General features: G+C 43.7%; 1 protein-coding gene across 1 annotated transcript; it reads right to left on the bottom strand.

Annotated features, from left to right (window-relative positions):
- Positions 1-1,652: 1,652 nt before the first annotated feature.
- NAPA (NSF attachment protein alpha) lies at positions 1,653-27,164 on the bottom strand. Its single transcript, XM_079985718.1, has 11 exons — positions 26,927-27,164; positions 17,399-17,481; positions 16,263-16,379; positions 13,298-13,344; positions 12,460-12,537; positions 12,043-12,098; positions 10,971-11,055; positions 9,335-9,439; positions 8,371-8,439; positions 5,002-5,052; positions 1,653-3,421 (listed from the first exon to the last, which is right to left on the bottom strand). Exons 1-11 carry the CDS (start codon positions 27,028-27,030, stop codon positions 3,320-3,322), a joined length of 897 nt encoding a protein of 298 aa, XP_079841844.1. The 5' UTR covers positions 27,031-27,164; the 3' UTR covers positions 1,653-3,319.
- Positions 27,165-27,676: the final 512 nt, after the last annotated feature.

Here is a 27,676-nt window from a genome sequence, read left to right as displayed (position 1 = left end):
CCCGTTCCTAAGCTTTAGTAAACTGCAAAAACATTTAAATGTTTTACTCTGCTAAAAGACCTTAGTTACATGGGATAGGTGGTTAAAATTTAATCTTCAGATTTAATCCTCAGTCCCATCTCCCACATAGTCCAGTATCATCTGGATGGCCAGAGGTTCCCAAACGCTGCCATAAGCAAGTGTGCTTCATGTGCGGTTTTCTACCAGCTCTATCTGGTACGCTGGCTGAGACCCTACCTCCCTGCTCACTGCCTCGCCAGTGATACATGCACTGTTTATCTCCCACTTGGACTACTGCTATGTGCTCTACATGGGGCTACCTTTGAATGCGACTCAGAAACTTCAATTAATCCAGAATGTGGCAGCTAGACTGGTGCCTGGGAGCAGCCGCCGAGACCATATAACACCAGTCCTGAAAGACCTACACTGGCTCCCAGTACATTTTCAAGCACAATTAAATTTGATGGTCCTGACCTTTAAAGGCCGAAAAGGCCTCAGCCCTGTATACCTGAAGGAGCATCTCCACCCCCATCATTCTACCCAGAGACTGAGGTCCAACACTGAGGCCCTTCTGGCGGTTCCCTCATTGCGAGAGGTGAGGTTACAGGGAAACAGACAGAGGGCCTTCTCGGTGGTGGCACCCGCCCTGTGGAACGCCCTCCCATCAGATGTTAAGGAGATGAGTAATTATATAACATTTGGGAAACATCTAAAGGCAGCCCTGTATAGGGAAGCTTTTTAAGGTTTAAGGTTTTACAGTGTTTTTATATATGCTGGAAGTCACCTGGAGTGGCTGGCGCAACCCAGCCAGATGGGCAGGGTATAAATAATAATAGAAAATTAATTATAAAACTATGTTTTGTGTTTTTGTACCGCTATTTCAAATGGCATGGGCAAAGGTAGCTGAATTTTCAAAGCACACCTGGTGCCCCAAGTAACAGTTTAGGCTGAGCACAGGAATGCTGAACTCACAAAAAGTTGGATGAAGCCCAGCCAAATCTAGGTCTCGGAAAAGGATGTACCTTTTATAGTTAGCTTCAGGAGACACACAAGTTCTGAACCACTGATTTCTGCTCTGGACTAATGAAGAATTGCTTTTGCTTTGGCACAAGAGACAAGACCCGCCCTAGGAAACTCTGCCTGCCTCTATAAAGTGATTGCCATTGACAACATGAGGTAGGCCGGTACCTGGATGATGAAACCTCCAAATTAAGCTGAGGGTTAGGTATATTCTGCCCATGCTGTCGGGGGTGGGGGGGTGGTACTTGCAGCATTCAGAGTGGGATTTGCTCTTTAAAAACAAGTTCGGATCGAAGACAAACTCTGATGCATGTTGACAAGTCTAATGAATTTTTAGGGACTGTGCAGGCGAAATACTAGTTAGTAAGGTTCATTGTACTGCATTAAAAAAAGCAGAATTATGGAAGCTAACACAAATTAACACAACTCTGCTTTTACGGGCACTATGTCTCCCCCTCCCCCTCCCTCCCCCTCCCCCATCTTTTAAAAGTGCAGAATACACACCACACTCAAACCTGCAAAGCAGCACTGCTCAAAACAGGGTGAGAAGCTGCAGGTCAAGTTCACCCAAACTTAGCTGCTCTGGTTCCAAATCCATCACAGGAACAAAGTCTGAAGACTGAACACACATATGCACAGCCAGATTCAAGCATGTAATTTGTGTTTTTTTATAGACAGAATCACAGCCAGTGCTCAGAAATAGAAATCACAACTTAGAAGGGTTGACGGGAAGGTGGCAGAATTAGTCCTGGAACACTGATGGGAACAAACAGCGTGGAGAGCCTAGGCCTGAAAACATGCACGTCACTTAAGAGAAGCAGCAGGAACCTCAGCTAGAGAGGCTTATTGTTAGACAAAGATTACTATAGTTTGGTTTTCCACCCATGCAGATTTTATTACTCATTTGCTGTGTGCAAGTTATTTTTCTATAATCAGAGTTACTTGCTGGTGGACATTGTAAAACATGCAGCAGCACTTAATTTCACCCTCCCCGCCCCCCTTGAATAATAAAAAGTTCAACATGAGAATCCCTCATGAAGATATCAACCCTTTTGTCTCAACTACATGATAAAGTTAGGTGTTGTTGTTGGTTTTTTTTTTTAAAGCCAACACAAGAGGAAATCCAGAGGTGGGAGGGAAGCTTTAGGACAATGTATACAGAACACAGAATACTTGGCAGAAGAATTGCTCCCTTCAAACTAAGCCTGAAGGAAAACCATGCAAGAGATGGTAGCTATCAAGACAGCCTGCACACACACAGTTACTAGCATTAAATAGGTTTTTGGCTACCTGCAGCATGGCTCAGGAATTGTTTGCCTCTTGCTACGCAGGCAACAGGAGAACGAACACCCTATATCCCCTAGTGACCGGCAAATGGATATGCATTACCACCCCACACTCGTGTAATGTTGTATGGGTGACTGGCACCAACTTCTAAGGACAAGGGAAAGAGCAAGGGTAACTCTTTCCTACCTGAATTCAAGATGGTAAGCTGGGCTGCAAGAAATGCTTCTTGCAGCCTGGAAAAGAAGAGTCAGGATATACACCACGTAAAGTATCTAGAAGTTCTAGTTCTCGTACGTCTGCCAGGACTTGAAATGGGGGTATGTGTGCCAGCCTCCACTTAAGACCCAGCTCAGGCAGCTTCATGTCAATCATTAGAATTAGAAAGCAATGCTACCCTTTTTGATAGGACAAGTATTTGATACACGGAAAGGGGGGAAAGGGGCTGCCATCCAATCGCTGCCTGGGGGAGGGAGGATGGAACTGCTCTGGAAGATGTGGTTTGAGGTGCATAACAGGATGAGGCCACAAAGACGGGGGGATCTCCTCTGCTGTACAGAAGAGGCTCCTTTCCACCCCAGGGCTAGCTTCTAACAAGCTCTCTTCTGGGAGAGAGGAAGGAAGCTGGTGCCATCATCTGAACCCACTAGAGAGACTTTCAAGCGTTAAGCCATACAAATTATTTTAAAGCCGTCGGAAGAAGGTAAAATGCTGGCTCAGAAAGCAAGGCGCTCAGATTCTGGGGATGGGCAGCGAGGCAACGGAAATGAGAACTTCATGTTACAGCCTTCATGTCTCTCTCCAGCTGGAGTCAGTCCACGGGCGACACACTCCCTGGTCCTGTTTTCTGCAGTACTAAGAGGCGGCGGCAAGGAGAGAGGTGATGAGAAAGGGAGCAGTAATAAACCATTTGCCATTCAAGTCCAGTTCCTTTGGGCCAAAACCCCTCTCCTCCCCCAGAGCCGATCCACGCAGAGTTCTGCAGATGAGGGGCAGAGGGTTGAGGGGCAGTGGCTTAGCGTAGGTCCTCCTCTTCGCCCTGTATGGTTTTCTTGATGCGCAGGAGCATGGTGGTGAGCCACTGGTCCAAGCGAGAGATGGAGTCATACTCCTTCACCTGATGGGGGGCAGGAAAGAACAGAGATGCGATAAATTGTGCCTGTATTAACCAACTGCCATGGTGAGCTCCTGCCTATGAAACCACATTCACATATGGAGCCACTGGCAATATTCTATATAGCCTCTTTGCTGCCATTACTATTGTTATCTCAATTTTCTTACCCACACTTCACCGTAAGGGCCTGAGGCAGGTTAGTTTTAACAATTTTTTAACTTCCCGGTATTGTATTTCTTGTACGCTGCTTAGAGACAATTGTAGACCCTTCGGATCTTGAAATATGGGTCCCCTCAACAAAATTTAAAATTTGGCTTTGTAATTTGGAATTTATGTGATGTGATTTGATTTCATTGGCCGGTTAATAAAAATTATTTTTTTTAAAAAAAGAGACAATTGTAGTTAGGCAGCATATACATTGTAAGTTGCTTTTAATTGTTTTTAATGCTGTAACCTGCCCTAGGAAATAATAATAGTTGTTGCTTAAATATAATTTTAAAATATATTTAAAATACAATATTAAAATCAGCTTAAAACATTAGCCAACCGATGGGGGGCTTGTCCTAAAAATATGTATCTCAGTCATCGGCGAAGTCAAAGTAAAGAGGTGTTGTCTTCAGCATATGACAGAAATTATATAATGAAGGTACCAGGTGCACTTCTGGGGGGGGGGGAGTTCACAACCTAGGCGATGCCACAAAGAATGTCCTTTCCAGGGCTTTTACTACCAAAACCTTTGAGGATGTTGGAACCACCAAGAGGGCCCTCCGTTGATCTTAAAACCTAAGAACCTGTAAAGGTTGAGGTGACCTTTCGGATATTTGGAGTCCGAGTCATTAAAAATCAACCTGCCTTCCTGTCATGCTAGATCTGCTTGATCTGAATGCCTAAAAATGCCTTTCCCTGGATAAACAAACGAGTCTCTGAATCTAGGATTTTAGCTTGGAAAGTATACATGTGATTTTAAGTGTATGAAATACATGTCGGCAGCTGGCTTTGCAGGAGCACTCGCCCTCCTTTCCGCAGATACTAATGCTATCACCACCCCAGAAGTGGCTGTTAGCATCTGCCGCCAGAGATGCTATTTTCCCCACACCTCCTTTTCCGCCAGGCTGGCACTCAGGGGAACTAAATCTGGCCCAGAGGCATCTAACTGCTGATCCCCATGTACCACCTGTGTTCTGGTGCACATCGCTGCCTGCCCCACTTTAGAGCTGGTTGCTCTAAATAAAAACCAATCTATTCTTGCCACCTGAGGTCTGAAGGCAGTGTGTCTCCCAGGCACACAGAGAAGGTAAAAAGCTGGCAGCTCAGGAGAATGTGAGCCAAACTTACAGAAGAAACTAAAGCTTTCCCACCAGGCTAACCTGTTAGATTATAGCAGGGGTGGGGAACCTGTAGCCCTCCGGAGGCTGTTGAACTACAACTCCCATCGTACCTGGCCATGCTCGCTGGGGCTGATGGGAGTTGTAGTTCAACCTGACTGAGAGGCCAGGTGTTCCCCATCCTTAGGTTCTAGGTTAATGGACACTAGGAGTCACAACAACCCTCCATGTTCACACTTGAGGAAAACACAGCCTTACCGATTCGGTGTAGCTGTCAATGTTCTGTTCTTCATGAGCATCCAGCAATTTCTGTGAAGGAGACAGAATATTGGTGAACTTATGGATCAGTTCCCAATTACAACAAGATGGTGAATCAGTGTCCCATTGTGCCCTAACAATGAACAGAAGATGATTTTTTAAAAAGATGCTTTGGGTATGAATTCTTGACTGGCTGAATGTTATTCTGATAACAAGTGTGTATGTAATCATGCAACCTAGGACAGATCCTATTTGAAATGAGTGATGGGATGGGACAAAAAAGCACGTTGCAAGATCTGAATGGCTTTGCATCTCCAGTCTTTTTGGTTTGTTTGATCTTCATGCTAAGGACCACCTGTGTGCCTCCTCGACACCCCTCCCATCCCAACCACCAACCTTTCGTTCGTCCATCCTTGCTGACCGCACAGAGAACCTCTCATTTCTCGCTCACTGGCATCTTATCCTTTGTACAAGAACACTGAAGAGCTCCACAAATTCAATCATAAAGTTTAAGTAATCCAAGGCTGGAGTTCCCAAACTGTGGTCCACAGACCGCCAGGGACCGCAAGCTCGAAGAACAGCAGGTGCAGCATATTATATATTCAAGTCTATTTTTAATTATAATTTCATTGCTTCTTACAGTACTCATATTGCATTTTATTATTTATCAGTATACATTATTTTATATTATATGGAATTCAAATTGGTATGCCATAAAATACACTAGAAGAAATAAAAGAGGCAATGAAAATACAATCTAAAATCATTTAGCATCTAGCACAATTGCTACAATAGGGTGAAAAATCATTAAGTGGTCTGGAAAGTTTTACATTATTGAATATCTAGAATGTCATAACGAAATCCCTGCCGCTTTAATGTTCGTTGACGCCGAGAAGGCTTTCGATAATGTCTCCTGGGGTTTTCTAATAAAATGTCTGGAAAAAACAGGGATAGAGGGCACATTCCTAGAAGGAGTTAGAGCAATATACACACAACAAAGAGCCAGATTAATTATAAATAACAACCTGACAGAACAGTTTGAAATAGCAAAAGGTACTCGACAGGGGTGCCCTCTATCACCGCTGCTGTTTATCATAGTCTTAGAGACAATTACAAATAAGATAAGGAAAACCCCAGAGATCCGTGGTATAAAAATCGGCGCGAATGAACATAAATTGAAAACATATGCAGATGACCTTATGTTGTCATTGGAAGAACCAAAGGAGAGCATCGGCAAAGTCATAAAATTACTAGAAGAATTTGGAAAACTATCGGGATTTAAATTGAACAAAGAAAAAACCAAAATAATGACTAAAAATATGAAAGAAGACATCATAAATGAGCTTGAAAGACAAACTGGAATTAAAATAACCAAAAAAGTAAAATATCTTGGAATTTGGATAACTATGAAAAATATAAATTTGATGGAAAATAATTATAAGAAAACATGGAAAGAGATAATGAAGGACTTGGATATATGGAACAGATTACACCTCTCGTGGTTGGGCAGAATGGCGGCAATTAAAATGAGTTTATTACCCAAATTACTCTTCTTATTCCAGAACATTCCAATAATTAGGGGAATTGCAATTTTTAAAGAATGGCAGAGACTACTTTCCAAATTTATTTGGCAGGGAAAAAGACCCAGAATTAAATTTAAATTGCTTACAGACCAAAGAGATAGGGGGGGTCTTGCGGTCCCAAATCTGAGGTTATATTATGAGGCCGCATGTCTTTGTTGGGTAAAAGACTGGATCGTCATAAAAAATAGAGAGATGTTAGATCTAGAGGGGTTTAACTTAAGATTCGGTTGGCACGCTTATCTATGGCGAGATAAGGGAAGGGTTCATAAAGGTTTTTCTAATCATATTTTCAGAGGGCCACTATTGGAAGTCTGGGAAAGGAATAAAAAATTGCTGGAGCAGAAGACACCCTGGTGGCTATCACCAATTGATATTTTAACAATTAAAAAATTAAACATTGAGGGGGAACGATGGACGTATGAGGACTTATTAACCAAAACAGAATCCGGGTGGAGGATTAGACCATACGAAGAAATAAAAAATAAGTTGACTGGTTGGATTCAATATCATCAAATAAATTCTATGTGGACGGAAGATAAAAAGATTGGAATAAATGAGAAAAAATCTAGATTCCAGACTGAAATAATAGAAAGTAAAACAAAATTACTATCAAAAATGTATAACCAGTTGCTTGAGTGGGACACCAAGGATGAGGAAGTAAAGGAGGTGATGGTGAGGTGGGCGGTAGATCTAGGGTATAATATAGAGTTTGATAAATGGAAGGCTTTATGGTGTAAAGATATGAACTTTTCAGCATGCACGACACTCAAGGAAAATATGTACAAGATGATGTACAGATGGTACATAACGCCGATAAAATTGCATAAAATTTATAGAACAGGCGACAAACTGTGTTGGAAATGTAAGAGTAAAGAGGGCGAATTTATTCACATGTGGTGGACGTGCGAGATTCTCAAAAAATTCTGGGAATCTATCTATAATGAATTAAAAAAAATTTTCAAATATACGTTTGTTAAAAAACCTGAAACCTTCCTGCTGGGGATAATTGGCAAAGATATTAAAGAAGAAGATAGAACCCTTCTTCAATACGCAACAGCGGCCGCTAGAACCCTCATAGCACAGTACTGGAAAACAGCAAAAACCCCAACATTAAAGGAGTGGCAATTTAAATTAATGGATTACTTAGAATTGGCAAAATTGACTCAGAAAATAAGAAATCAAAAAAGTACAAAATTTAGTAATGAATGGGATAAATTTAGAATATATATGGAAATAGAGACAAGGGGAAAATCAAAATGTTAATCAGAAATATAGATGTATTTTTTTTTAAAAAAAAAATCACAGTAGGCATGAGATAACGCTTACTACGTTATAAATTTTATTTTGGAATAGATACAGCAGAAAGATAATTAAGATAACATTATCCGAAATCGAGATAAAGGGAAGTCGATCAATGTTGTTGTAAAATTAATGTTGTGTTGTTTAAGTTGTAAAATTAATGTTGTGTTGTTAAAGTTGTGTTGTTTATGTTGTACGTATTTTATGTTCTTTTTCTTTTCTTTTTTTTCAAAAAAATAAAAATAAAAATAAACTTAGCAACTTAAAAAAAAAAAAAAAAAAAAAAGTGGTCTGGAAAGTTTTTCGGCATTTTTTGTTTGGGGGGGGGGTATGGAAACCACTGAGCTAATCCACGGTTTCCCTGTGTAGTTTCAAGACTCACGAAACTTATTTTAACCGCCAAATGGATGCTTTCTGACAGTGACCAGGACAGCAGCTCCTACAGATGTCTACATCAGCCTTTGAAGGCTAGATAAAAACTACTCACTTTAACCAGTTTGCACTCTCTGGAGTCCGAGAAAGCTGGGAACATTTCTTCATATTTCTGTATAGCCAACTGATTTTTTAAAAAGAAGATAAGATGAGAAATGCAAGAAGTTAGCTGTTGGTCATTCAAAGGCTTGTTAGTAGAGCTACTCAAATTTTAGAAACCAACACACTACAGAAGCCCCAGCTCCTTCCTCCAACAAGCTGCAAAGCCCCCTATGACAGCGCTATTACACAAAGACATTATCAGCCCAGATCCTTGTTCCTATATGGTTTCAGTCCTTGACCCGTAAGTTAAACACTGGTGTTACATGCTGTCAACATGCACAACTTCTGCCTCTCTAAGAACAAGGTAAAAGAAGTCCTGTTTGTAGACTTTTGACTCGGGTTTGTGATGGAAGAAAGCTAGAGAGCTATAGTTGCACCCGCCACTGTCCATATTCTGCCTTTGCCCATTCTGAACACATTCAGAGGAAACCAGGCACATTAAATAAAGCAGGAGTTCCCAAACTGTGGTTCTTAGACCACCAGTAAACTACAGGCTTTACCAAGGTACCCCGTGGCATGTCTGAATTTATGGTTGAAAACAGGAGCCAGCACATCCACTGCATTAAAAACATTGATTTAGAATTGTACTTTTATTGCTTCTTTTATTTCTTATATTGCATGTCATTGCATTACAGTTCAAATTCTATTGAATTCAAATAGCAATACGGTGAAATATATGTACGAAATAAAAGCAGCAGTAAAAATGCAAGTAAAAATCTCACAGCATCTAAGCACATGATTGCTATAATAGAAAATTAATTAAGTGCCCCCACCAAGACCCTCATAAATTTTCAAGTGGTCTGTGGGGGGAAAGTTTGGAAACAGCCTAGACAGGCACTTGGGATGCTGGATCTTGGCAACACCAGACACAAAACTTAGGAATCTCTCTAGGAAGACAAAAAAGCCATTGCCCAGACCTTGGCGTTGAGCATGTCAATGCAGAAGTGGCAGAGCGCTGCCTTGAAGAAGTACTCCTTGGCGCTGTATTTCAGAAGAGGACTGTCCATGGCGCTGGTGCCCACCTGGAGATGCCAAAGAAGAGCAATTCAAGCAAAGCTGCAGGCATTTGGTTCCCTGGACAGCAACAAGAGAGAGGGTCTTTTCTGTGGTGGCTCCCCATCTGTGGAATGCTCTCCCCAGAAAGGCTTGCCTGGTGCCGCCACTACATGCCTTTAGGTGCCAGGCAAAAGCATTCCTCTTTACCTAGGCCTATGGTTATTAACTAATCTATGGCCTGTGAAAGTATGGGTGAATAGACTGTTATGATGGTTATTTCACTATTAGGACATCCGTCATTATGTTTTTTATGATGTTTTATCATTGATGTTCTGCAATGTGTTTTTAATGTTGTACACCACCCTGGGATCTTGTGATAAAGGGTGGTATATAAATTGAAATGATAATCATAATAAAAATACTCACAACTCCTACTGCTCCTATGCCCTACTGGCACCCTTCTCTAAGTAGGAACAAAGCAGCAATATGGCCCTTCTGACCACATAAGTTCTGTGTAGATACAGTATGTTCTTCCCTCACCACAAATGAATTGGAGGGGAGAAAGAACAGGGGCAGGTTTCAAAAAGTGAGCTTTCCCTTCACATTCTTCTTTTTTTTATGGAAGCATGCTATAAATTAGTGGCTGGATTCCTTTTTTCTCAGTTGAGGAATTCTGAAGATGCCACAGAATTTGAGTGAGAATTGCAGGTTTTCTTCAAGGTAAATTGCTTCATCTTATAGCTATGAAGTGGGGATGTCCAAGTACAGAAAGGGGTGCAGGTGGGAGAAGAGGCAGGCTAAGACAATAGCCCTGATTCCATTAAGACAACCACTGTTAGCAATCTCCCTGCAAATGATCAACAGCAAAGTGTTCAAATAGTCTACACCTGGCAACACAAGATGCTAACTGTGCTGAACATGATCTCCAGGAGACGTTGCTTGTCTGATTGGCATGAAAAATTGTTCTGGAAGTTGCAAACTTTTTGAGGGGGCAGCGGGAGGGAATAATAGTATATACAAAACAAGCAGTGATAAGTCTTCCAGCCAAGGTTAAGTCTCAGGAGAAGGTGGTATTTTATAACTGTAAAAAATCGATTCAGCTTAAAAAATGCTATTCATTAGAACCATTATTTATTTTTCCTAGTTCCTGGTTTTCCTCCAGGTATAAGTATCTTGGGAGGTTTAGCTTTCACTTATGAGAAAAACCAAGCTTCTAGCCCTCATGCCACAACATGCTTGGAAGGGTGAGAGATATCCCTGTAATCTCAATAATCAAGAGCTGAGTAAGCTTTCCAAAGTTTGGAAGGCTTCAGTACCTGCACATCTTACACATACCTGCCCTATAATGTTTATTCAGTTGACAGTATGCAGAAAGTATGGACACATCAATATTCAACTTTCCTTAGGTCAGAATTTGTATTGTCTAGATGTGCTGTTTTAACTAAAACATGGGGTACACCGTCCTGGCAACGGTTTCATTTTCATATGCTGTACGTCTTTTATCTTAAGAATTTGATTTGTGCTGGGAGGGGGAGAGAAGACGAGTCATAAGCATACCTGCTCATAGATCTCAATAGCTTTCTGGTACTGCTCCAGCTGAGCTGCGTAGGTAGCCACTTTCAGCAAACACTTGTTCGCCGAGCTGCAGGAAGAGAGAGAAAAAGGAGCTGCAGGCACCTGGACAGGAGTAGCAACCCACCCATCTATCTGCCCTCCAGGCTGTATGACCCCAGGAAGGACCAGATGAGAACAACCAGACCAAATCACAGAGGTCTCCAGGGTCAAGGGTGGTGGTGTTTTTTAAAAATAAAAAGGTTCCTTCCGCAGGGGAGAAATCAAACCCTGGTCTTTTACCATGCTTCTATTGCTTGGCAAGGTGTACATTCAAGGACAACACATTTTTTGACTAAGGTGTTGACCTCTTAGTGCTAACATGATGGAGGGAGGTGCCTTAACCCTCTACCAGGTGATCGGTTCTGCTTGCAAATGACTCTCCTGCCTTCCGCCCCCACAATACAATAAAAATTTGGGGGACATTTACATAGGTTAAGCGTTGGGCATGTTTATTTAAGCAACTTATACATTGCCCTCCATCAAGAAACATCCTAGGCTGCTTTAAGGTAAAGGTAAAGGTACCCCTGCCCATACGGGCCAGTCTTGACAGACTCTGGGGTTGTGCGCCCATCTCACTTAAGAGGCCAGGGGCCAGCGCTGTCCGGAGACACTTCCGGGTCACGTGGCCAGCGTGACATCGCTGCTCTGGCGAGCCAGAGCCGCACACGGAAACGCCGTTTACCTTCCCGCTGGTAAGCGGTCCCTATTTATCTACTTGCACCCGGAGGTGCTTTCGAACTGCTAGGTTGGCAGGCGCTGGGACCGAGCAGCGGGAGCGCACCCCGCCGCAGGGATTCGAACCGCCGACCTTTCGATCGGCAAGTCCTAGGCGCTGAGGCTTTAACCCACAGCGCCACCTGCGTCCCTTAGCATTTAATTCTATGTAGGCTGCTTTACATAGAATTAAATGCTAAATTAAAAACCCAAACCTAAAAACAGAAGCCGTTCCAAAGCACCTACCCAACACAACCCTAGGGCACAGAAGAGTACAAGAATAACAGAGTCCTTCAATTACCTATTAGATTCTTCACCTTTGTAGTAATCTGCAGCTTGCTCATAATGGGCTATTGCCTTGAAAGGAAGAAAATACAAAGAGAAACTGAATAAGTAATTAGACTGGACACATGAATTTGGGTTCAGACCAAAGGTGCAAACAGCCAAATATTCTGCCTCCAGTAGGCAGACATGCTCCACAGGGAGCTCACAAGCAGGACAGAATGGCAATTATCCATCCCATGTATTAGGGGAGTTTGTTGAAATCTGGATGTTAGAAGCAGCAAAATCAAGGGACACTCTTCAAAATGTACCACGGTTCCTACGTCTCCATTGCTCTGGGAAGGCAATACTAAGGGAGCAGAGCAAGGCATGCCAGAGCAAGACGTACCTCTCTAGAAATTTGTTAGGGCAAGGGGAAGTCCCTTTCTCATCATACCTTTTCAATGTCTACCAGCTCCGTCTCATAGATCTCTGCTATCGTTATATGGTGCTTGGCTGCAATGGTGAAACGGCCCTAGAGGACAAAAAGACAGGTGTGAAAAATGAACTGCCATTTCAGGACGTCTGGGTACTTGAGCGCATCCCAATTTCAAGTGGTGAGTAGTCCTCAACCTTGCTGAAAATGGGCAATTCTCTTGAGACTCCAGACTTCCTGCACTCTTGGGCTACATTTGCAAAACACACATTCATAGCCTTTAGGTACATGTTGGGTATATCAAAGCACACTCCCCACCTCACAAGTGTACAATTGTGAGGGATGGGCAGGTGTCATACACACAGAATTTGTGAAGATTTATACACTAATTAACTTCTTTTAAGGATGTCTATGCTAGAGATTACGCTTACTGGCTTCAATGCATTTCTTGGTTTTGTTCGGCAGAGCAATCTGCTTTGTACTCTAAGTACTGTCCATCCTAGGTTATTTTATCAGTTCAAGGACGTGCCTCCACCTCTTAGAACAATCCTACAAAAGACGTGCTACAAATCCCCCGTCAAACAGCACAAGCATCTGGTTCAGCCAGCCGATGCTAGCTCAAGATACCTTTCAACACAGCACTGCAAAAACCTCATCCAAGATGCTAATATTTACTTGCACCATGGGAGGGCAATTCCCATATACAGAGAAAGTTTGCTGGAAATCATGCCCCCCCCCCCTTGCAGTTTTAACATTGCCTCTTTAAATCAGACATACAAATATACATACACAAAACATTCCATTTTTTAAAACAAGCTTATTTTTGAATTGCACAATACGTATATCAAAACAGGCTTACCATGTCTGTGTAGATCTCAATAGATCTGAGGAGACAGTTAATGGCCTCTGTAAAAACAGAAAGAGGTAGCAATTTTAAACATAGCAATCTAAGGAAATAAAACCATCTGGCAATGCTGCTCCTTTATCCTCCATGAAAGGGACAATGCTGCGTATATTTATAGCACACTTCCCACCCTGGGGATCAAAAGCCACTCAAGGAAAGCTGCTGAGGCCCATAGATCTTATGGGAATTGAAAGACAGTAGCAAGCTGATTTGGAGAATTGATGTGTGTTTATCATCACTGCTTGGAGTTCTGGTCTGCATTCTCCCTTCAGGTAGGAATGGATACAATTAGAATGTCACCACATCCTATTCAGAAGGAAAATACTACAACTGGTCAGTCTGCAAAACACATGCATAGCCAGTGTCCCAGGATTAGCAGGGTGGATTCCAGTGCTGACATTGTCCCCCACATCCCCCCAAAAAAGAATAAGTTGTTTACTGCTTTTCCAGAGACATTACAAACCAACAGCAAAACATCAAAGTTATCGCAGATATGCTGCCCTTGTGTAGTCAGCTGAAGAACTTCAGTATTGAATATATTTAAACTAATATGTGTCCTGGTCACACACAGAATTGGATACTGTGAACTCCGACCATTTGCTAAATGGCAGCTTCTAATTTCATTGTTTTAAATTGGCAGTTGTTTCAAGCATAGCAACAAGCCACTCTTTAACTTTGTGTTTGTATTTTGGACATTTACGTACACCACCCTAGCAGCCAGATCTGGATAAAAGCACCATTTTAAAGTTTCCAAAATAAAATAAATGGGCAATCCAGTCTTTGGTGGCTGACAAATGAGAATGAGAACAAATAATAAAAAAAGCACAATCAGGCATAAAAGGGGTATTAAAAAGAAGCAAAGAATTTACATTAGAAATAGAACAAAGTAAGAGTCCTGGGAAAAGGAAATGTGTTTATTCAGTGTTAATATTTATTGAGTGTTAAAATGACATCAAAGTAGTTGCCAGGAGTGTCTGGGGAGTGTGTGTCAGGGTGCCAAACTTGAAAAAGTATTTTTCAGTCAACTGTCACACCTTATTGCATGGGGCCACTCTTGTAGGCCCTCAGAAGACATTAAGGTCCAAGCAAGAGTGTGTGCAGACAGGCAATCCCCTGGGATGGATTTAAATGGTCAAAACCTGCCCTTGTAAGCAGAATCAGGCTGGTGAAGCCGAGGTGCAAATCTGCTCAGGTTAATTTGGCAAATTTTGGAAGAGTGGGTGAGGACTACATTGTGTGTACAGAGCTCTCATCTAGACTGCATGTTATACGAGGATCGCATGCAATGCCTCTCCTTTTGGCACTTCTCCCCTGAGAAATCAACTGTTCACGGAAAGCAGAAGATCCAAAGCAAGAGGATGTAGGCGCCAAGGTGGGGTCCCTTTTCATCATACTAACCACCCCACAGACCTGGTGCATCAGCTCAGGCATCCCATGCCCCCAGGCTGCTCCGCCTCCGCCAGGCGCAATGACAAGGACGAGGGTGGCTCTTTAGCTCTGCTACTGCAGCCGATAATCAGAATGCAAATCTCCAAAAGATTAAGCAAATCCCTGGAGAGGATTAAATTTGTTTTCTCCTCAGGTTACTTTATCATCTTTTATCCTGAAATTGCTGCCTGAGTCTAGGCAGCTGCAGAAGAGGGCTCTCCCCTCCTAATTTGTCTGTCTTTTCTGCTAATTGTCGCCAGCAGACATGCACATGAAATCCCAGAAGGGGGATCCCAAACAGGCCTTTGGCCTCAAAACTACAATGGAGCAAAGGTGCCATATAACCCAGTTGCTGTGCAGAGAAAGAAAAAATTAGCGAGAAGAACATGAAAACGCCCCTCCTCATAACTGCTGCTTTCGAAGGAGAATTTTAAAAAAGACATCTGGACTTGATTCTACCTTGAAGTCATATACTAATGACACACACACAGGTGGGTGAATTTGAGGAACAGGCACTCTATGCAAGGCTCACAGGCACCTTGATACCAAAAGGGTTGTGCATATATGCAGGTGAAGGGAGACAAAAGATCTCCTGCAAAGGTGGAAGCTGAACATTTAAGGCAGAATGTACTCATGGACTGATACGGCATGTTTAGTATCTGTGAGGCTTGCACAAGCCTGGCCAGGGGGAAGCCTGTCAACTTGAAGCTCTTATGCAATGCTGCAGGCGGCTGAGGATTCAAGCTAAAGCAGGACATCTCAGTGTATAATGCAAGGAAGCCAGCTGGCACATTAGCTTTTGCCCTTCAGCAACCTACGTGACTTGCAGCTTTAGAGAGAATGTGCATATTAGCATTTGGCAGTTAAGCACCACAAGTCCAGAAGTCCAATACAATGGCTGCGTTCAGATGATTGTAGCTTGGCTTAATGAAAAGAGACATGAAAAGAGACAAATAAAACAATTCTAACTCCTTCCTTGAAATGTTGTGGCTCTAATTGGCCGCAGTTTCCCATTTCATTTGAACTGGTAAACTATGGTTATGAGATTCAGGACAAACCAACTCCAAACCTTCACTGAGGTTCTCTACAAAGGAGAAGAGGGCTGCATGGGCGGGCAAGAGACTTGTGTGTATCTCATCTTATTAAACTGAGATATTAACATCTGAATGCAGCATCTGTCTTCCCTTCTCATCAACCAGAGATATGTGCACATAAATATGAATAAGTATATGGATACACAGACTGTGCAATGCACCCAGTTCCACCCAAGGCTTGGTGTACTCTGCATGATAGTGACCCAAATTCTGCAATTTAAACACATTTCGCAATCACGCAAACACAGTGCTTTCTGAATCAAATACACAAGTGTGTAGAATATTTCGGAAGGCATGAATAGGCCTTGTCTCACAGACAACCCTCCCAGCTCCAGCCTGAGGAGCAAATCCCACTAGTTTTGAGGCTGTATAACTTGCCTAATCCACTTTTTTCTTACCTTGAGGATCAGCTTTCTTGAAGGCATTGCCAGCATCCACAAAGCTCATGGCCGCATCATGCTTGTTCTGCAGCTGGAGATGCAACTGAGCAGCCTGGCAGAAAGCATTCCCTGCAGCTAGGTGGAGAGAGAAAGGGACTGTGAGTTTGCAAGGCCTGGAATTTGTCCATGCACATAACATCAAAATTCTAAAACCAGAACTGTGAAGATGCGGAAGAAGGCTCAAGTTAAAAGCAAGAGAGAGATGGCAGAAGGGGTCAAGGCTTACTCCTGCAACCCTTGTGTTGCCAAATGTCCATACAGGTAAAACAAAGAGGACTTGACACGTACCTACAGAGCCCTAATTTAATCTTACAGCACACATTCAACCACCACCTTATCAAACGGTGATGGTCTCGTGTCAAAACCAGGAAAAGAGGCAGAGATAATTTGCCTCTTACCTTACATGGGCAGTCCAACCCATCAGCTCAAGACCAGTGGTCTATACTGACTGACTGCTGCTGCTGCTCTCTAGTGCTTCAGAGAGAAGTCTTTTCCAGTCCTACCTGGAGATGCCAAGGATTGAACCTAGGATGCTTAAAATGCCAAGCATGTCCTTTACCACTGAGCTATGGTCCTCTCTACTAAGAGAGAATGCCATAAATCTTAGTCTAGGGTTTCAGAAGAAACTGGGCCAAGACAGCAGGCTCTTCCCCCACACTTGCTGGGGGATATTACAGTGGTACCTTGGGTTAAGAACTTAATGCATTCCAGAGGTTCGTTCTTAACCTGAAACTGTTCTTAACCTGAGGTACCACTTTAGCTAATGGGGCCTCCTGCTGCCACCATGCTGCCACCGCACGATTTCTGTTCTCATCCTGAAGCAAAGTTCTTAACCCGAGGTACTATTTCTAGGTTAGCGGAGTCTGTAACCTGAAGTGTCTGTAACCCGAGGTACCACTGTATAGGTATATTATATTACAGGTCCATATTATTTTGAAGACCATATGTTTCCTGCTTTTTAGCCCAGGGACTATGCATTTCTATTATAATGAGAGAGAGAAAGTTCATAAGCAAATGAGCAGTTGGGGTATGCAATTCTGAGGAATGCAAGGCAAGGTTAATAAAAGCAAAGGGTGAGAGATAATGTTACGTACCACTCCAGTTCTTGGCCATTTTAAACATATTGGCCGCTCTTGCATAGATATCACATGCTTCCTCGACCCTGGAGGAGCCACCCCTAGAGAGGAAAGAAAAGATACCACTGAATCAGCTTGCTGCACTGGCAAACAGAACCATCTGCTTGGAAAGGAACATACTCTCCGGGGGGGGGGGGGCGGAAATGCCTTACCCACATTAAGAATGCTACACAGCTTTAGACTGGGTCTGCAACCACGAATATAAGGACATGGAACAAGAGATATTGAGAGATGCATAATTCACTTCTCCCTTTTTTATGATTTCTATCATAGAGAAGCACCATAAGGAATACAATTCAAAGAAATAAAAACTAGTGACTTCCCAATACTACATGGGAATATTAATAACAGACCAGGTAAACACCTTGTGTGCTAAAGAACCTATCTAATCAAGAAGGTCTTCACTGAGCACCTGAATGCCCCTAATACAAGGTTCCTCCGTCTTATGTGCTGTATCGTGATGATTAAGGGAAGAAAGAAACCATACTCTTAAAGCCCATTTGAGCCCTACAATTTACACTGCACTTTCTTCTGATCCTAGGAATAGATGCTCTGTGAGGTATATTCCACAAAGAGGTAAGAGGCAAACAAAAATTTCCGTATGTACAAATGCCAGCTTTGCCCTAAATCCCCAATGTTCTTCCAAACAAGATTCCCTGCCCACCACGACACCACATTCTTCTATGTGGTCTTCACTGAATGCCAAGGATTTGGTTCTTCTGAAAATTTACTGCAGATGGCAAGTAGCTAAACCTTGCCAGAAGTTTCAGCTTTGGCAAAATGAGTCCTGTGGTTAGAAAGAGAAGCATCATCAGGCCAAGGTTTCTTCTGCTATGAAAAGACAAGAGGCCCAGAGTAAAGGGCAAGAGAGCACAGAAGAACGACGTAATACACATCTTAACAGATGTTCCAAACACACAGAACAGTTAAACCGTCAAGACACCTACAAAACAATGTACAGAATCTGGTCTGGGTGATTTTCACACTATAGGGACTGGAAAAGCAGGCTTTGCTTACAGCCTCCAAGCAAAGGCAAGATGTCAATTATGGTTTAGTTCACTGGGACTGTGAGGTAGATTCCTAGTCTGGGAGGCATCTGGCCATTGCACAACAAACAGTGGAACAGTACAGTCCTCTGGACATCTCTCCCAGAAGTCCAGCAGTCACCAGAGTTACAGGATCCCACCCAGGAAAACTTGGGTTCAAAAACCAGAAAGCTTATTCGTACTAAGACACTGGTAACAATGAGACTGGATTACTATGATGCACTCTATGTGGGGCTGATCGTCATCCAAAAGCTCCAGTGGCTAGATTTTTGTGCTTGTAAGCTGTTTTAAAGTGTTTTTAATGTTGTTACCAACCCTGGGACCTTAGAGTGAAGGGCAGGTGTCTAATCACAATCGTAACTGGGGCAGATGGCATGTGATACCTCTGCTAAAACATCTGTACTAGCTGCATGTATGCTACTTGGCCAGGTTCATGGTTATTGTATTAACATACAAAGCCCTGAACAACCTGGGTCCAGAGTACCTTAAGGACCACCTGTGCCCTTATATTCCAGCTTGAACACCAAGATCATTTGGAAAAACAGTGTTAGTTGTCCCCTCCCCTCTAGTTCAGAAGCCCATCTGGCGCCAATGTGAAGTTGAGCATTTAATGTCACTGGTGGGACGCTGTGTAATACATAATCATCCAGCAGAGGTTCAGCAGGCATCCTTGCAGCTAATTTTCAGGCAACTCTTCAAGGTTTTCATGACAGGAAGCCTATCTTTTTCTACATGACAGCCATTTTTTATGATTCCGTATTTTTATGGTGTTTTATGTTTTATTGAACTTGCATTATTTTGTTGTACACCTCCTTGATATTTTATACGAGGAGGTATTCTACAGTTTCATAAATAAAAATATTTTGGGTTCCTAGTGCCAAGCTCATTTCCTCAGTCTTGTGCAGCATAGTGTTTTATTAAGTGCCTAGCAATTTAATTTCCTAGATGAGGGGTCTCAGTTTCTAGCCAGGTATTACTTGCCGTCAATGTCATTTCTCTCTCTCCAAAGTCTTGTGGATCACCCAAACAGGATCTTCCCAGCATAAAGTGAGATAAGACACTTCTGTTTGTCCTTTCCAAAGCTCAGTACAAACTCCACTACAAAGGAAAACGACCCCTTGTGTTTTTCCAAGTCATCTTTAACACTTGGAAGAATTTAAGGGAGGGGATTTGTGTGTCAGGTACTGGAGGAGGACAATCATCACTGGCAACCCAGTTTATAAAAATCCATCCTAAATGTGCACTCTCTCTTTCACACACACAAAATATACAAAGAGAGAACACGACAGTATTGAAAGGAATTTTTAAAAAGCATCACCGGTGAACACTTTAATCCACAGAGTACCCTGGCTGAAATCTCCTCTGCTCAAAAGCGTTTAATGAGGTATGTATTCTTAAATCCTTTAAAAGCCAACACAGACATTCTCATATATTTAACCTCAATCTCGGCCTCTGGGGAAGAGCACACCCATAACTCGAGATCCATATTATAACAGGGCTCCATACACTTCACAAACCTCAAGCAGTTTCGCAATCATAGTCCTCAACCCAGGAATTGAAGGTTTGTCAAGACACTGACTAATATCTCACTCTCCTCTTTCTGAGCACTGCAATTCCCAGAACTTGAAAGACATATAAATGGCATCTATGACACTTGAGGATTGACCAAGGCATGTTCTTTCAGAAGCAAAGCCCTTCTGAGTTCAATGAAGTTTACTTCTAGTTGCTGAGCCCTAATCTGACCTAAGAATCTATTCCACAAATACTTTTTACCTATGAATGTTAAATATTCATCAATAAGCTTGGCACCTTTGTGGCTTGCAAAGGAAGAATTCCAGGTGCAGAAACAAATTGCCTTTTCATTTTAGCACCCTGTTTTGTCATCTCCCCTCTGTCTTCCCACTTCATCTCGCCAGCCTTCCTAGAAGTGACTGTTTTCCTCCCACGCCACAGAAAATCACCGGTCCCTGATACACCAGGCTCTCTTTTTTCATAGTCTCTGAGAATTCATTATCTACTTCAGCTCCTTGCATCTCAAGGCCCAGATGTGTATTATGTGCAAGAGGAAGCTGGCCTTGAGTCACCAGCTCTGTCATGTGCCCTCCCTTCCCTTGCCTGCCCCCGACTAGGCAGCGGTGGCGATGGCTGCTTCAATAACAGATATTGCCAGCAGGAAAAAAACAGATGCACAGCCGGAAGAACTGCAAGCGCAGACCAGTTCTCCTCCTTCTTAGCCCACAGGTTATAATGCAACAGCCACCAGCTACGTCAGCCTCCATCAAAGCATTATTTTCAAGAGGGAAGGAGCAAAAACATTTCCCACAAACACCATTATTGTTACCACAAATAACTGAAGGGCAACTAACCCTTCCATTACACACATCCATATCAAAGCAAAATGCAATCTTATTTGCCAGCTAGAAAATACAGAAGGTGCTACCCCAGACATTTAAGTAAACTTCCCATTTCTAAGAAAATGCTGCATCTCTTGCTGCTGTACTTTTCCACTTCAAATAATCATTTAATTCATCCCAAACTACATATTATGCAATAAGAAAGCAGAAGAGTCCTCTTGAATTTGACAATTAAAGAAAACAGATCCTTTTCTCTGAGGGAAGGCATATTCTATCAGGGACATGATACAGTCTGTTTTAAAGTGATGCTGGTTTTGCTATGTTTTTAAGTATTACCAAATATTACTGACCTTTTAATCTTAATTGGAATGCTGTTTTAATGACGTTTTAGTTCATTGCAATATATCAGTATTTTAAATAAACAAATAAAACAAAGCAAGGATTTACTTCACAAAATTCGGAACTGAAAGGCTTAGCAAAGTTTTTATTTTAGGCAAATACAAGATTCCTCAAGGTAGGTCTGTGCATCATAAGCCAGACTGTTTGACTCTTACTGCCTTATCATTTATGGGCCTCATCACACGTGAGGGTTCATTCAGCCCAGGGACACCCAATCCCTCTTGTGAAATTCTGATGTCCTTCAGCTTTTTGGAGCATACAAGTTTGGAGAGAGGAGGTGGTTATTAGCAGTTTCTACCATTTCACTCCAATAAATATGGGACTGCAGATAGTGACGGACATATAGAAAAGGGCAGGTTTTGTATCCTGTTGTGCCCCTAACTGCTAGCCTGCTGCCATGTATAGCTTATCCAAGATCTCCCTTTACCGCCATTCCCCCTTTTTCTCAAGGCTTGACACTGTTATTAAAATTATAGGTGTGTGACTAATGGGTATGCCTAACCCAGACAGTGCTACTAGTCTGTGGGTAGTGGAAGACATCCATCACGTCACACGCTTCAGTCTACCCAGTCAGCCTGGAACCAAGGTTTTAAAATTATTTTTTAGTTCATGCCAGTCTCAACAACTATTTTCAGCCAACTGCAGTGTTCCAAGTTAGGCAGACGGCCATGCTCTGTTGTTGTTCATAATCATATCCTCCCTCTTCCTATGGAGAGAAGAGAAGGTCCAACTTTATGCAAACCATGCCTTACAACATTTTTGCTTCAACCTCCTAAAGCCTTTTACCTTTTCAAACAGCACTGTCTCCGAAATGCTACCAGCAAAGTAGGTGTAGGCTGCTCTTATTGCAGGCTCATTCAGAAGAGTCTCCATTTTGTTAAATAAGCACTGGTGTGTGCAAGAATATAATCTCAGCTACTTAGGAGTACTAGCACACATTCAGAAAAAGCACAGATAGAATCAGGGCGATTAGTCTCAGGGAAACTAACAAAGCTTCCCAGGATGACAAAAGCTCTGACAGACTTGCCAGTCACTATTCATTACCTGTACAGATCCTTAATCCCTGCACAACCCTGCATTAGTCTTGCACAACCCCTCCTCTGAAGCATAAGGCAGCTTGCTGTCTTCTGAGGAAAATACCTGCGCCTTAACCACTCTTCTGTCTTGCAGCCTGGAAAACTACAACAGTTAACAGAAGCTAAGCCAAAGCACAGGAGCTCAGGGGCTTCAATAAACTCATCTGCCTCCTGCCAAGGTAGCAGCTCCCACCAGCAGTGGTATCCCAAATCCCAGTTATCTCACCTGGGCTCAGCAAAAGAAGCTGTGAAGGCGGAAATTAGGAGAAATAAGAAATGCTTGGGACTGTTATTCCATATTCAAACTCACAGCAGTGAGGAGCGGGGGGAGCAGAAGAGAAACTGAAAGTATTAGGACTTTTATTTTTATAGTGCAGCAGCATTTACGCTGCATTGCATCACACATTACCCTATGAGTTAGGCAGTTTCTTCTAAGTTTCTATGCCAAATTATGGGGGGAGGGGGCAACCACCATCCTAATGTAATTAAAAGTGGGAAGTATACAGGATTAATGTCTTCCGCACAGAAAGGAAGCAAGGCCCACATGATGAATGGAGGTGCCTTAATTCAGGTGCTTTCTAATGGGTGCTTTGTTTCACATTGTCTACTTTATTGTTCCTATTGTGGTCTGCACTCATCTCCTAAGGGAGGAAGGACAGAATATCAATGACTTCAAATATAAAAATTTACAACTTTTTCAAATTCATAAGCAACACATGTACAGCACTGACAGGAACCCTGCAACACATACACTGGTCTGGATCTTAAAACTGTTCCACATGACTGAGCAGGCTTCCACAGATACAGTCAGTGGAGTTTGTCACAGCCTTAATTCAGAGCGCTTTAACTCGCAAGACCGTCACTTTTTGACTACTATTAGAATTTGGTCTGTCCCACCCAACCTGCTCCCAAATAAAGCTGGACCTACAGCCTCTTACATCACCACAATAACCTTCACTCAAAGAACAAACTCCAGAGGATTCCCACAGTTTCAACAGCATTCACTTAAGCTCATTGCAATGAAGTTACCCCTCCATAATATTAGAAAATCGCCTCCCATCAACTCAGCCAGTTCCTATTGCCCCCACTTCACCCAACAGCTCCTTCCTTAAAGCTCCCATGACATTGCCCTGAAACAGCTACTGGACCTAGTCCACTTGCAATGCATCTCAACCAATCCTCAACACATTACTCCAATTAGCAGGATCTCCTGTCACCAGACTGTCCTGCAATAGCCTATTTTCTTCTCCCTTCTCTTCACCAACTTTCTGATCTCTTCACCCACTTTCTGATCTTCCAACTCACACAGATGTCAGCAGCCCTTCCCCTATGAATTACTAGCACCTTCTCCCAATTTAATCTGCTTCCCAGAACATTCCCTGACCATTTCAACTTGAAGCTATTCAGTTTATCTCACCCAATCCCTCTCTTTAAAATATGCCCCTCCCACCAGCTAAGTTTCTACATTTCCAGCTACTTCCATCCTCATTCTAGTCTCCTTTAGCCAATGTTATTTTTCTGTAAATAAAGCTATAGACAGTTTCAGAACTCCTCAGATTTTCTGCTGAATGTTGGCTCACCTCTTCCCCTGGATATATAACCCTGAACAATGGCTTGTGAGGAGCCACAGATCTGTGTGGTTTAAGGTTTACCTTTTTGAGTCAGAACTCCAACAGTGATCTGCTTCCAGACCAGCCACACAGCTAGACCCACTGCTAACATCCATCCTAACCTATCTTCCAATATAAACTTTCCCAACTCACTATTATCCATACTTAGCGCCACTCTCCCAGATTCCTATTTGTTTATAGAGACTCCACCACTCCACCATGGAGCTCTTATTTCCTTCTCACCTTCGACAAAGTGTCCCCCTCATTACCAGTGGGAGCTAGTCCATTCTGGGCAAATGACAACCTAAGCAAACCAGCTCCCACCTGGCTGCCTTCTTACTTTGAGTTAGTTAGGGGATGGCACTGCCTGCCGCTGGCTGCAATTACTGTTGATTCTCCTTTCTTCTGCTCTACCAATCTCAATGGACACCAGACACTAGTATATTATCTCCTGCTCACACACACTGGCAATTCATCACTCCCACCAAAGAGCTAGGATAGCTCAGTCAGTAGAACATGTGGGTTTGAGCCCCAAGTTGGGGAAATAACAAAAATATTATTATTTATATGCCGCCCATCTGACTGGGTTGCCCCAGCCACTTGGGGCAGCTTCCAGCAAAATATAAAAACATAATAAAACATCAAATGTTAAAAACTCCCTTATATAGCGCTGCCTTTAGAAGTCTTCTAAGGGCTAGATGATCCTTGGTGTCCCTCCCAACTTTACGATTCTATGATTTGTCGAGCCCGTCACTCATTCCCTCCCACTGTCTTTACATTTCATTGCCACTTTCCCACAGTGACACCCCTGACAATATATCCCCACACAACCATGCGTGCGCTTCCTGCATTTCCACATGACCTAGTGCTCCCCAGTCTCATTACTAGAGGTGGCTGGTTTTAGGGAAAGCAAAACACTGTCCCACCAACCATGCCCAGCTGGTGCTCGCCCACTTTGCAAATTGACCACTTGCGACTAAGTGAAGGTGCCCATCTGGAGGTGCATGCCTGGGGATGTTTGGATCTTTATTGCTTTCGAACAGTAGCAACACATCCTGTAGAATTTTATCTGCACAATCAAAATGAATATCAAGAACCAAAAAGCCGTATTGAAAAATGTGACTTTCGAGCCATCTGGCCCAAAAATGGCAGTTAGGCATTCTGTTTTGGTGACGGTAACCCTAGTTTAAGGAGTCATTTGGTGCCTAGCTTATCTGAGTTTTTAACATTGCTCCGAATCAGCCCCCACCCGGCTGCCTTCTTTCTTACAGCACATGGTGGCAGTTCTGCCTGCCATTGGCTCTGGCTCCACCTTCTGTTGGTCCTCCAGCCTTCCGCCATACTAGTCCCAAACGGCACCAGCCGCCAGAGTTTATTACCACAACTTCAATCCCCATAAACACAAGCACGTACACACCAATTTATCAACCCCACCAGAAATCCATTAACCCGTCAAGGGAAGTTTTTTTAGTCTGCGATGCTGTACTGTGCTATTGCTACCTTTTGTTGGGAAACCGCCTAGAGTGGCTGGGACCAACCCAGTCAGATAAATAGGGCTGCCATATTTTGAGGGGGGGGGGAGGATGTTCTGACTGCTCTCACTTTAAATACCCCCCTACTATATGTAGGCTATAGAAGCTGCAATAGGGAGGGCACAGGAGAAGAGAAGGGGGAAAGCAAGTCTTCGGCCACCACTTATGTCTATATCCAGAAACTCCATAAAACATATTTTGTTGCACTGTGCAAAATATGAGCTAGTACCTTTCCCGGGAAAATCAGAGGCTCACTATGTCAGGTTCCTATTGGAAGACCGGACAAACGCTAGAACATTAGCAGTGGCAAAGTTTTTATCGGTGGTTGCAAGAATCAATGATCCCTATATTTTGAACAAAATGCTTGTTTAACCTGGAGGCAGGCTGTATGAATTGTGTATTGCTTTGTAAGGATTTGTAATAAAGATTGATGATGATATCCAGAAAGTAGAGCCAGAGACATATTGGCCAGTTTTTTTTAAAAAAAAAATCCGACCACGAGAGAAATTTTACCCCTGAAAAAAAGAAGATGTGTCCTGGGAAAAGAGGACACATGTCATCCCTTATTAATTATTACAATTACAGTGGTACCTCAGGTTAATTCGTTCCGGAGGTCTGTTCTTTAACCTGAAACTGTTCTTAACCTGAAGCACCACTTTAGCTAATGGGGCCTCCCGCTGCCGCCGCACCACCACTGCACGATTTCTGTTCTCATCCTGAAGCAAAGTTCTTAACCCGAGGTACTATTTCTGGGTTAGCGGAGTCTGTAACCTGAAGCGTATGTAACCTGATGTACCACTGTATATGCATCTGCATCTCTGTAATTTGTTTATTTATATATTCACATACTGAACATGTTCCATGTAGAACCTGAAGCGTATGTAACCTGAGGTAAAAGGTAAAGGTAAAGGTACCCCTGCCCGTATGGGCCAGTCTTGCCAGACTCTGGGGTTGTGCGCCCATCTCACTTAAGAGGCCAGGGGCCAGCGCTGTCCGGAGACACTTCCGGGTCACGTGGCCAGCGTGACATCGCTGCTCTGGCCAGAGCCAGAGCCGCACACGGAAACGCCGTTTACCTTCCCGCTGGTAAGCGGTCCCTATTTATCTACTTGCACCCGGAGGTGCTTTCGAACTGCTAGGTTGGCAGGCGCTGGGACCGAGCAGCGGGAGCGCACCCCGCCGCAGGGATTCGAACCGCCGACCTTTCGATCGGCAAGCCCTAGGCGCTGAGGCTTTAACCCACAGCGCCACCTGCGTCCCGTAACCTGAGGTACCACTGTATTATTACGACCCCGCCGCTCGCTCCCTCTCCCCCCCCCCCCGGGACACCCTTCAGAAATGACACCCCCCGCCCAACCGCGCGCGCACTTCCCGCATTCCCACATGACCCAACGCCCCGCAGTTTCTCTCCCCCCCCCCACACCGGGCCCGCCTCTCCCTCGCCGCCTCGTCCTGCTCGAGGGCCTCACCCGAACAGCCCCGAGAAGAAGCCTTGGGAGCCGCGCACTTTCTTGTCCGCTTCGGCCAGCAGCTGCAGCGCCTCCTTCTCTTTGCCGCTCGTATCCATCGCCATGGCCGCCTGAGGGACGGAGACGGAGACGACGACGACGACGACAGCGGAGGTCGGAGTGACTCGCCTTCCGCCGACTTCTCCTCAGACTGACGGGGAGACCAGACGACGCCGCCGAGGAGGAGGAGCTGCCGCGAGGAGAGCGTGCGCGCCTACGTCACCGCGCGCGGCCCAACCGCCGGCGTCGCCCCGCCTCCCTTCCGCCGCCGCCACGTGACCCGGTGAGCTAATGTTGTTGTTGTTGTTGTTGGAAGCCGAGGCTACGCCTGCAAACGCGCCTGCGCACGTCGCAGCCGCTGGCTCGCACCACCGCGCACTCTCCCCCCCCCCCGCGCTTGCTCACGTGGCCCAGGCTGTGCTGACTCACTCGGAGTCATGTGACGACAGCAGCCGCAAGGTTGCTCGTCGCGTTACAGGCGATTAGAACGGAGGTGGTAGAGTCCACAGAGTGGAGAGGAGGAGGGGGGGTGTTGAGGTTGGCTCGACTGTACCACTTCAGAAGAAAGGGGGGGGTATAGGTTTATTTACGGGTTTGGGTTTTTTAAAAAATGACTCCTTTTTTAAAGAGAGAATTCTTAGTGAAATAGAAAACTAGCGGAGCGGGGCTTTGTATATATAAAATGCTGTTTTGGTTTTGCAAACAGCCTAA

Source organism: Podarcis cretensis (genome assembly GCF_951804945.1).
Source record: "Podarcis cretensis genome assembly, chromosome: 8".
Taxonomy (NCBI): Eukaryota; Metazoa; Chordata; class Lepidosauria; order Squamata; family Lacertidae; genus Podarcis; species Podarcis cretensis.
This window is presented reverse-complemented; position numbering and strand designations above follow the sequence as displayed.

Coding starts and splice junctions, on each gene's coding strand:
- NAPA (XM_079985718.1), bottom strand. CDS start 27,030: ATGGCGATGGATACGAGCGGCAAAGAGAAGGAGGCGCTGCAGCTGCTG. Junction 17,482..26,926: donor TTCTTCTCGGGGCTGTTCGG/GTGAGGCCCTCG, acceptor TTTCCTCTCTAG/GGGTGGCTCCTCCAGGGTCG. Junction 5,053..8,370: donor GAGAGTGCAAACTGGTTAAA/GTGAGTAGTTTT, acceptor TCTCCTTCACAG/AAATTGCTGGATGCTCATGA.